Raw genomic sequence first — 12752 nt, forward strand, 5'->3', positions numbered from 1 at the left:
ACTCATCCTCACTCATTTTAAGCTCCTCAAACCGAGTGGTCAGCATTTGTAACTTGGTGTCTTTCACTTTCTTCATGCCTTCATAAGTGGTTTCCAGAATCTCCCATGCTTCTTTGGCAATGGTAATGTGAGAAATCCTGTGAAATTCATCTGGAGACACACCACAGAAAATAGCATTGAGTGCTTTACTGTTAGCATTAGATGCAGCAAGTGCTGCCTTATCCCATGTGGATTTGGCTGCCTCAGGTTTGGTCCAACCAATCTCAACAGCATCCCAAACGGATTCATCAATAGAACACAGAAAAGCTCTCATACGAACCTTCCAAAAAGCATAATTACTACCATCAAAATATGGAGGTGCATTTAGGGATTGAGACCTATCCATCTCAAAAGGGAGTCAAGGATCACACAATGGTAATGAAACCAACAGCAGTGTACCCGCTCTGATACCAATTGAAAGTTCAAAAACGTGTACAAAACACCTTTGAACGTTTAGACCCCCAAAAATTAACTTAACCAACACAAGCAATATGTCAAACAACAAGTGTGCGGAAACTTAACATATGCTATAATGTGAAATAGGTTAAATACTATCTAAGCCATAACAGAATAAAATCCACAGCAGATAATATAAAGGCAAAGATAGAGAGGAAGGAAGATGCAAACACAAAGACAACACGCGATGTGTTATCGAAGAGGAAACCGAAGTCCTCGGCGAAAAACCTCTCCGCCGCCCTCCAAGCGGTAATCAATCCACTAGAAAATACAGTTGGGATACAAGGACAGCAATAGACCCTCCAAGCCTAATCTACCCAGTGCACCTAAGCCCTCCAAGCTTCTTGCTCCAACGAGGTTGCGCCGAACCTTTTTCTTTTCTAGCTTCCCGGATTCTGCTACTAGGCCGTAGCATCAATCAATGAAGATTGGCTCCTTCCTAACTGCTTCCCAGAACTCCAAACGACTGTCTCACAGAGATGATGATGGTGAGAACCAGGTTTGGTATAATGCCTCTCAAGGTTTTGACAATGGAGAGGAAGAGAGTGAGGGAATTTGAAGAGACTCTAAGGTATAGATTGTGGGTGAAACAATCTGGTTTTTCTTTAGGGTTTCTCTCTCAAAATTCTCTCTGGAAGCTCTCTTTCAATCGTGGGTTAAAGGGGTATTTATACTAGAGTGGAGAGGAATGTGAAACGTCAGGTTTTGGCAAAACAGAGGTGGCTCGCGGCTTGACCTCGCGGCTTGACCAAGTCGCGAGATCCAGTCGCGAGTTAACCGTATGGCCAGTTGTCCTGTTTTGTCCTGTAGTGCTCCAGCTAGCATGACTGTTCATCTTCCAGCATGCTTGGCACGTGTGCAGCTTCTGGCGGCTTGCAGCCGCGAGTCCACCCGCGAGTCCCAGCCGCGACACTCTGTTTTCTTGCACACTCTTGAGCAATCTTCACTCTATCTCACTCACTACCCTTACACCAAACCCACCTAAATACAGGGTTACTAAATGCTGAATTACAAGCAAATTTGGCATGGAATAAAACCAATTAGATGGTTGAATGAATTCAACCTTACATTTTTTATTGTTATTTTATTAGCTGTGTAAACTTCAAGTATGCTAGGGCATGCCGTGTGCCACATAGACATTTTTTATTGGTGAGTTAACTATAAATACTAAATTGATTGTAAGTTAAAAATAATATAGACTAAATTAGTTGTTATCCAAAATATAAAAACTAAAAAAATATTTTCGGCCTAGAAAAATTAATGTCTATTTCATGGGCATTTATATAACTCATTAAATTCCACCCACATATAAAAAGTCATGCAAGTTGGAAGATTATTATGCCTTGAATTTGGGTCCACTTAATGTCGAGTCCAAATCTTCTGTCCCACTTTTCCTGTTCCACTCTATACTCCATCAATAAAAACTTGTCACATGTTCACCTAATTAATTAAATACTATCATTATTGTCTAATTAATACTACCGTTATTAATTAATAGTAGTATTTAATTAATTAGGTAAACATGTGGCAAGTTTTTATTGGTGGAGTATAGAGTAGAGCAGGAAAAGTGGGACAGAAGATTAATTTGGACTCATGTCTATCGAGGTTCTTGATACACATACTTTTCTTGCAATTAAGGCTACGTACATATATTGGTTTATGGATTGAGATCCTTTAGAGTTCCTAGGGTACTCTACCATGTAGAGTTCTTTTAATCTGAACCTTTCATTTATAATAAATGATCTAGATTTTGCCATATCATTAATCCACTAACAAATCTATAAAAATAATGATTTTAAAAGATAATTGCTCATAAATGATAGTTATTACCTTAAATGCAAATAGTGGCTATGACATTGCAGCATTAAATGCAAAAGAAATTTGCTTATTTATAAAATTGATTATTATGCACATAGACCAAGAAGCATATATATATATATATATATATGATATATGAATGGCAGAGACACCTAAGTTTTCATTCCAATTTTTTTAATCTTCTATTAATTTTATTAAAATTAAGCATATACATGTTTTTTTTTTTTTTTTCAAGTACATGATTGGCACTTAGGATCATAAAATATGATTTTTCTATGTCCCATTTCAGTCGAATCTATGCTATGAAATTAACAACCAAAACAAAACGATTTCAAAAAAAACAACTAAAAGAAAAAAAAAACAACCAAAACGATTTGTAGAACAAATTGAAAAATCAAGAGGGAAAGGAAAAGATGACTTGATGTTTTCTTAGAGACCTGATTTAGGTAAAAGAGGTAGGGCCATAATTATCATTTATGAATATTTATTTTTTAAACCATTATTTTAGGAGATTTGTTAGTGGATTAATGATATGGAAAAATCTGGACCTTTTATTATAAATGAATGGTTAAGATTAATAGAACTTTATACAGTAGAGTACCCTAGGAACTCTAGAAGATCTCAATCCTTTGGTTTATATATGAAGGCTAGGAGCTTTGCTTTGTTGAACTATAGACACCCAGAAATGGCTGTGCAAGTGGTAATGCGAATTACTTTCTTTCTTCTACTGACCTATGAGTTAGCAGAAGCTCCAACACCTATAGCAAAACCCAATTGTTCTGATAGCTGTGGCAATATTTACATTCCATACCCGTTTGGAAAGACTACCGGTTGTTACTTGAATGACTGGTTCAAAATTGTTTGCAATGAAACTGGTGGTTCTCCTAAAGCATTCCTAACCAGAATTGGCTTGGAGGTCCTGGAAATCAATATTACTGATCCGTTTAATGATAATTATTTTTGGAATGATCCGGGACTCGTTCGAGTCAATATGCCAATTATTTCTTCCAACTGTAAGAATAGGAGTTCCAGCCATATTGGTGGTGTGAATATCTCAGGTAGTCCTTTTTTCTTCTCATCATATAGGGATAAATTCATTTCAGTTGGTTGCGACAACTTGGCCATAATGACCGGCACCACTCCTATGGTGGTGGTTGGATGCAAATCGAATTGCGTTGATAAAAGCATGATAGAGGACATCAAACTTAAGAACTGCTCAGGCTTCAACTGCTGCACGACCACAATCCCTCCTGGGATTCAAGTACTTAATGCAAGTTTCAGAAGCATAAAAGAAGAAAATAAAGTCAGTGAAGAATGCAAATCTGCCTTCCTTGCAGATGATAAATGGTTGAGTTCAAAAGATATCTCTTACATTAATGTGCAGTTTTTGGAATACGTTCCTGTGGTGCTGGAGTGGACAGCATATGACTTTATTATCGTGGATCCAAACGAGCTGAGAAGACGGAACTCAGAAGGGTATCCTACACTTTACGGGGCCCAATATTATTATTGCCTTAAAGGATACCAAGGAAATTCTTATCTTTCCACGGGATGTCAAGGTAAACTGCAGTTACCAACAAGCTTTCATTTTCTAGCATATTCGTCTAGTTTTCACTACTTTAATTCACTCATTTTATTTTATTTTATTTATTTGTAAATATACGAATGAAATGAAATTTCATTTCATGCTCCTTTGAAATGTACTTAGCAAACATATTTTTCAAACTCAATTTAGATTTTCTATTATATTTAATGGACTTTTATAACTGAAAATGAAATAATATCACGAAAATGTATTTAATATTTTTTAAAATTTATGAAATATATATTTACACAAAAATAAAACTCATTGAACAATAATGGTATAATTCATATAACAAACGGAAGTTAATATGTTTTATAAATTCGATCTCATCTCATAGCTTGAAAATTTGAACAACCCTTTTTTATATTCCCTCTTGTCAGTTACGATCAGTTACATATAACTCTTGGAATGTTGTCACATGACATATTTCATTGTTAATTATATTTTTAAAAATTTTGTGTGGTGTTTTAATTTTCTATCCAATTATTAATTGAACAATATTGCATTTGTTCTTCTTTGGCTGCAAGTGGATTGTACTTCTTTGTTTCTTTAAGAATTAACTCACATGAACTATTGGTATTTGGTTGTACTTGTATTATATGAATTTCTAAATCATATAGGCAATGTGGAAAAAAAATTGGCTTCTTGAAAAGAAAAGAAAAGAAAAAAAAATCACATATGGCACTAAGCAATAGAAACTTAGTTACAAAGATAAAATTTGTGCAAAAGTACCTAAGACAAATTTTAATAATCCTAGAATTAATTTAAATTTTTATTAAATGCAAACAAAGAAAATGAATTTAGTTTTTTTTTTTTTTTTTTTTTTTTTTTAAGCGTGCCATGTAGTTCTTCTTCTGTTTAATGCATTATTATCCTTTCTACCCAAAAAAAAAAAAAAAAAAAAAAAATCATTAGAACTATACATTTGGATTCATGGACATATTTGCAAATCACAATAATTTATTAGGAGATTCAAACGACAATGGAAAGAGTTTTGAAATCTATTATTATCGTATGCTTTCACAAAAGGACATTCATGTGTCATTATTGTATTCATCATCTGTTTATATATATATATATATATATAAAGCTTGTGTTCAATGCACTGATGCATTAGACACGTTAGAATATGAACATGTGTTCATATCCTAATGTGTAGATAAATAGTTTTTTGAGTCATATTTTCCTTGTGAATCTTTGGGTTTAAGAAGAAATGATTTGAGAAAGAAACATATGTTATCATTGCATGTATCCAATTGTAAGAATTCAAATTTTAATAGATATATATATATATATAATAGATAGATTTTTTTTTTTTTTTTTTGGGTTAAACGTTAAACATAATATAATAGAAAGATTAATAGTCCGTCATAGCCTTTTCAAGAAGAAGGGGAAAATAAAAAAGTCACAGTCATGGATATGGTCTACATACTATGTAAGTACGTAGTATGTACACGCGTGGTTGGGTCACCGTGTTAATATATTACTAGCCTCATCACACGCGCTTCGCACATGCGATGAGGCTTTTGTTTTTTTTAAGTGGTCCTATTTTGTAGAAAAAAACTGAGTTTTTATTTTATTTTTTTATTTTATTTTATTACAATATATATATATAATTTTTATTTTGAAAATCTAAGCGCATGCGATAAGGTCTTTTTTTTTTTTAGTGGTCTTATTTTGTAGAAAAAAACTGTGTTTTTTATTTATTTATTACAGTATATATATAATTTTTATTTTGAATATCTAATTTATAAGTGAATAAATCGATTTGAAAATTAATAGAAGAGTGATCCTATTTTTTAGGCAATGTTTTAGTAGGAGTTAGAGTTGCATTTTTACCGGATTACCCTTTACTTTTGTCTCTACTTAAACATAGGGGTGTAGGGGCATTTTGAACTAAAAAAAATGAGGAATCCAAACAAGGGAAATCCATTAAATAATAGTATAGATAATATAACAGGTGTCTTTAATTTTTTTTTTCTCTTCTTTTAAACAGGACACTATTAATTTTGTTTAAGATTGCATTTGGTAAGACTATTGCAAGTAGTATGAATCCGAATAAATTAAATAAATAAATTTTGATAGAACATATTCTTATGAAAAATAACCTTTGGTATGATATGTTGAAATTGTTACAAAAACAAATAAATATACTAACTGCAATTATGTTTGATGATTATGTCATGAAGATTCGGGGGCTGTTTGAATTGAGTGGAAGAAAGGAAGAGTGAAGGGAAGTAGAGTAAAATTGATTAAAAATAAGCTAATTTTGGACAAACTCTAACCAACTCGACTCTATTTCTCCTCAATCTAAACAGACCATTAGTAAAGTAGAACCAAAAAAAAAAAAAAAGATCTAAAAATGAATGGAGGCTAAGATGACGTCCAAGATCTATGATCGATCTTTAAAATAGAAAGATCCATTTCACGATAAAAGTTTAATTTTTTTTTCAAAATCTAAAAATATACATAGTATCACTCTATATAAAATTATATTCAAGAATGATATGTGATTTTAAATAACACACACACACACATATATATATATATATATATTTATATTCTCCTTTTGAAATTGTTAGTTTTCTATATTCTCAGCAAAAAAAATAAAAAAATCTATTCAATTTTAGGATGTCCCAAAATAATTTTTTTAAAAGAAAAAAAAAAGGCCAATAAATTAATTTTCTAATTTACCTTTTACTTTATTTATTATTATTATTATTATTATTATTATTATTATTATTATTTTGGCATACTAGAGGACCGTTCAAGTAGTTGACATATTAAATAATTACTATTAGGGTAAATTACACATACCACTTTTATTTTGTGACACTAACCTTTCTTATAGTTTACTTTATAAAACATTTACCTCACTTGTGATTTCTTTATGAGCTATTTTCACTATTAACGGAATTTGATTATGAAATAAGTGGAAACATCAATACAAACAATGGCTAAGCAAGGATTTGGCTTTAGGGAGAGTTAAATTCTGTATATTAAATGATATATATATAAAGTAGAAATTCTACTCTAACTTAATCTAAGTGTGCGTTTGAATACCGTTTATATTACTAAAAACTGAAAACTAAAAATAATAAAAATATAATAATAAATTACTGTTCATGCTTGAAAGTACTGTTCATATGCCTGATTGCACTGTTCCTGTCCCATGAACAGTGCAATAGGCGCTGGTTTAAAAAAAAAAAAAAAAAGTTGAAAACGCATATAATCTAGACATGGATGCACAAACTAAACCGACTATAAGTATATATGTGTATGAAGCTTCCTTTTAGAAACTTGAACCTTGCCTCTTGTCCCCCGATACCTCAAAAAAACTTTATACTTATGAAGTAATCATCACAGTCATGGTGCGCGGTGGTTAAATGATATTTTTTTGAAAGAAAACTCATTAAACATTTTTATATTCATTATATATATATATATATATATATAAAATCTGTTAAGGATATTTTGGATGAATAACCTGTTAAAGTTCCACTAGTGACTCAAATATTCTTAATAGTTTGATTAAACACCAAGTACGTCTTACGTAAACAATATTATTAGGTAATTATCCCAAATTTGATTTATTATTACACAAATTTTTATGAAGAATAAATTACTAAATAAAGAATTAATGTCATATTAATTTTTTATTTTTAATATTGCTTTTGAAAGTAATAATAATGTTCTTTCTTTCTCATTTTACTTTTATTTTCCCTTTTGTACACGTAACATTTACTTTTTATAGGTTTTGAATCTTAAAATATATTGATTAAATAAGAAACATTTTTTTCTTCTTTTTTGAATGAATTTCGAAAACATAGAAGAGATAATAGTGTAATCACTATAGGTGTGATAAAAATTATTATGTTAATAATAAAAAAATACATAAAAAGAAATTCACCCAAAAATTAAATAAGAGAGAAAAAAATTCAAATTCAATGGAGGCAGGGGCATTAGTTGTATAGTATCTGTTGGCTGCTGATTCTAATTTGTAATTTGATTTCTTATATACTTCAATCAGATATAAACGAATGCGAAAGCAAGACACTCAATCAATGTCCCAACAAGTCGGATTGTGTGAATATACAAGGTAGCTACCATTGCAACAAGCCAAAATCTCCAGTGAAGCCAAAATCTCCATTGAAGATGGCCATTATAGGTATGTCAATTTTTAAACCGTTATAGATATGCCTTATACTGATTTAACTTGTGTGATGCACGAAAAAATTTCAGTATAATATATTTTTTTTCACTTTTTTAGTCTAAATATGAAATTTTGATAATCATGATAGTTACTGATAGACATTTATTATTATTGTATTTGTATATACAACTATATATATTCTACCATTAAAATAAAATATAATGTACCATGATTCAAATGATGGGTTTAGATTATATAGGAAAAAAAAATCAAATTCAATTAAAAAATATTATAATGAAGTGTAAAACTGTGCGGTCTCAGAAGCGTATTTGGCAAAATATTTGAGGTGGACAAAATCCAAATGCCTTCAATATTATAAATATTAGTCAGTAACCTATGTAATGCATATAACAATTTATATAATATGATATATATTTTTATTCTAACTATTAAAGTTGATGATTTTTTTTTTTTTTTTGAGTAAAAGAGTTGATAATTATAGTGGATCTCAATTAGAATTTATTTTATGATTGTGTTTGTGAACTATATATTCTAGGAATCAAAATTTATTGTAAATTTATTTATTTATAAAATTATATATTCTAGCATTTATAGAAGATATGATGTGCGGAAATTTTAATGGATGGTTTAAATATAGAATAGAATTCAAAATCAATTAAAAAGTATATATTAAAATAATTATGTGTAAAATTGTGAGGTCTCAAAAGTCTATATGGCACAATATTATGAGGTTTATCAAAAGTTAAATGTCTTTAGTGTTTTTGATAATTCGATAGTTATAACAGGAGAAAGGGAATTTGAACTTTGGATATCTTGAAAACATAAAACAATGCCAACCAATTGAGTCGGAAGGCACTTGGCAGAGATTATAGACTATAAATTTAGAAAATGAATAAAGTAAAAATAAAAACAAGATCATAGTTATGTGATAGAGAGATGCTATACCATAAGTCCTTGACAAGAGGGACTATACACAAATTCTCATCCATTATTGTAATTCTATGGTGATAAACAATTCTAACATCCATTCATTCGCATTTATATTTTTTTTTAGTTAAATTTTTGTATGGATTAATTTTTATTTTACTTGGAAAATAGAATTGTACTTTTAGTTTATTGGTTTTACGCAGTTCAATGGATCATGTGTAGGGAATTAACATGAAATTCCCAAACCTGTGAGAAACAAAATAGAGAATACACACCAAAGAAAAATAATCACATGTATAAGACAGTATTTACATGGTTCGGCAATTTGCCTACGTCCACAGAATTGTAGGGATTTCATTATTATTAGGAAAAATACAAAGTGTGGCAATACAATTTTTTTTTCCTGTCTCAAAAAATACCTCAAGAAAACCCTAATTACTAAAACAACAATTTCTATATCCTACGCACCGGTTTCTATATCCTACACCCCCGGTTTCTATTTTCCCAGCAGGGGCAACTATGGCTGGGGCCTATTGGCCCAAGCCTCCGCTCCATAAACTAAGCTTTAAAAAACCTCCCATTAAAAACCACACAACATCATTTCGGGTTGGGTCGTCATCCGGATAAAACACAACTAGACTCTACAAAGCCCAACATCATGGAAGGGAATGACTAAGTCACTTGGGTATCCTACCTTTCTCTGAGCTAGAACGGATTAAAAAAAAAAACTATATTTCATGCACTTTTAGCTTACTAAATTTATGTACGCTTAGAATATGAAGAAGTACATTAGCTTTTAAGTTTTGTTCTTTTGATAATCTATCACTAAAAGATAAATCATGCTTTTTATAATTTGATAGTTTCAGACTTTTAGCTGAATTGCACTACTCATCTCTCTTACATGCTTCTTCTTTTTTTTTTTTTTCATTCCTTAAAAATGTTCTAAATCATAATATGATTGTCTATTATCTAATATTACAAATCTATCTTGAAAAGACAATTTCTCTCTAAAAGTTGCATAATTCTTCATTTCAATTTAGATTTTTTAATCTATTATGATATAGATTTTTACAGTAAGCTTGAATGTGGTGTGAGAAGGGAGGACAAGCTCGTCTTTTTCAGTCATTGTTCACTAAAAAGGGATAAAAAATTTGACATCATACTTTGATCAAAGTCAACATATAACAGGAGATGTGAGGTATTTGAATAATGGAAGAAAATAAAGGAGAAATGAGTGAAGTATTTTGGTTAGTCCTAGAAAATAAAAATAGTGAAGGCTGATTTTACTGATGAGCACTGCTATACAATTTTTTTGGTAGTAAATTTTATAATCTATAATAAGAATTCGCCAATTAGGTGTTTAAGCTCATGTAAGGTAGGACTGCCAGGTACATGTTGCAAAGTTAGCTGGAGCCATGCAACGGGGAAATTTTTGTTGGGCTCATAAGCCTCTCAAAACAAAATAGACTTGCATGAAAAATCATGTACCTAACAATAAATTTCATGTATAAAAAATGTTTCCATAAAGCAAAATAATAAATTTTATTCTTCCTAAGAAATTAATTAGTAGTTAACATCATTTTATATTCTAGGATATTATGAGAAATATTAATGTAAAAAAAGAAAAAAAAATTAGTAACTTCTTTTAAAACATGAGAAAGATATTTACAAATCATTGTACTTCTGTTCAAATCTATTTCACACTTATTCATAATTTTATATAATCCGAATTTAGGTTGATGTGATATTTCTATCTAATTTTCTTGACCTGTGCAGTTATTTGTTCAAGCCTTGGGGCATTGTTTCATTTCACTATTATATGGTGCCTGTACAGAATGATAAAGAAAAGAAACAAAATCAAGCTCAAGAAAAAATTCTTCAAAAAGAATGGTGGTTTATTATTACAACAACAATTATCTTCAAATGACAACAATGTTCAAAAGACAACATTATTCAATTCAAAGGAGTTGAAAAATGCGACCGATCATTTTAACAAAAACAGAATACTTGGTAAAGGTGGGCAAGGTACAGTTTATAAAGGAATGTTAGCTGATGGAAGAATTGTAGCAATTAAAAAGTGCAACACAGTGGATAAGGGGAATATAGAAAAATTCATTAATGAGATTATCATTCTTTCCCAAATCAACCATAGAAATGTGGTCAAACTACTTGGGTGGTGTTTAGAGACAGAAGTTCCTTTGTTAGTTTATGAATTCATTCCCAATGGGACACTTTTTCAGTACATTCATGAAGAGAAGGAAGAGTTTCCATTACTAACATGGGATATGCGCTTAAGGATTGCCATAGAAGTTGCAGGAGCTCTTTCTTACTTACACTCAGCAGCTTCATTACCCATTTACCATCGAGATATAAAATCTTCAAACATACTCCTCGATGACAAATATAGAGCAAAAGTAGCAGACTTTGGAACCTCAAGATCAGTGGCCATTGACCAAACTCATGTAACCACACTGGTATATGGTACTTTTGGGTACTTGGATCCGGAATACTTTCAAACAAGCCAATTTACAGAAAAAAGTGATGTTTACAGTTTTGGAGTAGTCCTTATTGAGCTTTTAACTGGAAAAAAGCCAGTTTTTTTAACAAGATCACAAGAAGATCGAAATTTATCTACATACTTCATTCATGCTGTAAAAGAGAACCGTCTCTTTGATATACTTGATACTCAAGTAAGGAAGGACGGTAATAAACATGAAGTCATGGAAATTGCTAACCTTGCACAAAGATGTTTGCAGTTGTATGGAAAGAAACGACCTACGATGACAGAGATTGTGAAGGAGTTGGAGGGAGTTCAAAAAGTTTATCCTAATCAACCAAATTTTGAAGAATTTGATTATGTTAGAAATGAAGAAATGGGGCCTCGGAATGACACTTCTATTTTATCAAGATCAAGTTTAGAAATAGGTGAACCTTCATCATAATTTGTCCTTCCACTTTTATCTCACTTTCATTAATAAATTATCTAATTTGGAATATTTTTTTTTCTCCCTTGTTGTAAACTATTATAACTTCTTTTAGGCATATGCACAATATACTAGTCAATGTATAGGTTCATTTTGAAATATTGTGTAAGAAATTATGTTTATGAGCCATATTTCGAGAATTAGGTTCAATTATAAGAAGAAATAAAACATGTAGTTTAGACCCTAGTTGTGTATTATGCAGCAAATTAATTAATTGTATACCAATATGCACCATATCATAAAGCAATAGATGCACAATATGGAGATGAAGTAGAAAACTGATGGATATTGATTTTAAAGAGGAAAAAATGGTTTTAGATTAAAAACCTTTTTGAGAAACCCGTGACTTACAAGAATTAATGTTGAGATAAACTGAAAATCTCAATGTTTCCCATGTTATGATGGGAAGTCCTAGCCATCCTTAAGATCCCATCATTATGTTGTGAATAATGTGGTTATTTGATTGATGAGGTTTGAACCAAGTGATTACATAGAGGAGAACCTCCTTCACGATTTCATTAGTTGATGGCTTTTTGAAAAAGGGGAATCCCTTAAACCAGAATTAAAATAGAATTTATATAAAAATAAAAAATTAAAAAAAAAAGTTGTGCTTTGAAAAGAGAGTTTTGGAATATCAAAATTTTTTACTGAGATAGAATTTTTGCAACATAATTGCTTTAAAAAGAAAGTTTCAGAAGATTAGTTTTTTTTTTTTTTTTTTTAATGGAGATTAGGAAATCAATTTTGAGATAGGATTTTGGCAACATGT

The 12752-nt window shown here is 30.6% G+C and overlaps 1 protein-coding gene across 3 annotated transcripts in view; it reads left to right on the forward strand.

Moving 5' to 3' along the window:
• LOC126725674 (wall-associated receptor kinase-like 8) overlaps nt 1-11995 on the forward strand; it is a 212175-nt gene extending 200180 nt beyond the window's left edge. The window contains exons 1-3 of one of the 3 annotated variants that reach the window (XM_050430498.1): nt 2945-3872; nt 7929-8066; nt 10776-11995. In XM_050430498.1, the coding sequence (XP_050286455.1) occupies nt 2954-3872; nt 7929-8066; nt 10776-11941 (2223 nt within the window). In that variant the 5' untranslated portion in view covers nt 2945-2953 and the 3' untranslated portion in view covers nt 11942-11995. Of the gene's footprint in view, nt 1-2944; nt 3873-7928; nt 8067-10775 lie in introns of those variants that run through there. The other 2 variants (XM_050430503.1, XM_050430499.1) reach the window with 2 other exon arrangements.
• The last annotated feature ends 757 nt before the right edge of the window (nt 11996-12752 follow it).

The sequence above is a fragment of the Quercus robur genome, chromosome 5 (assembly GCF_932294415.1).
Source record: "Quercus robur chromosome 5, dhQueRobu3.1, whole genome shotgun sequence".
In the NCBI taxonomy this organism is placed as follows: domain Eukaryota; kingdom Viridiplantae; phylum Streptophyta; class Magnoliopsida; order Fagales; family Fagaceae; genus Quercus; species Quercus robur.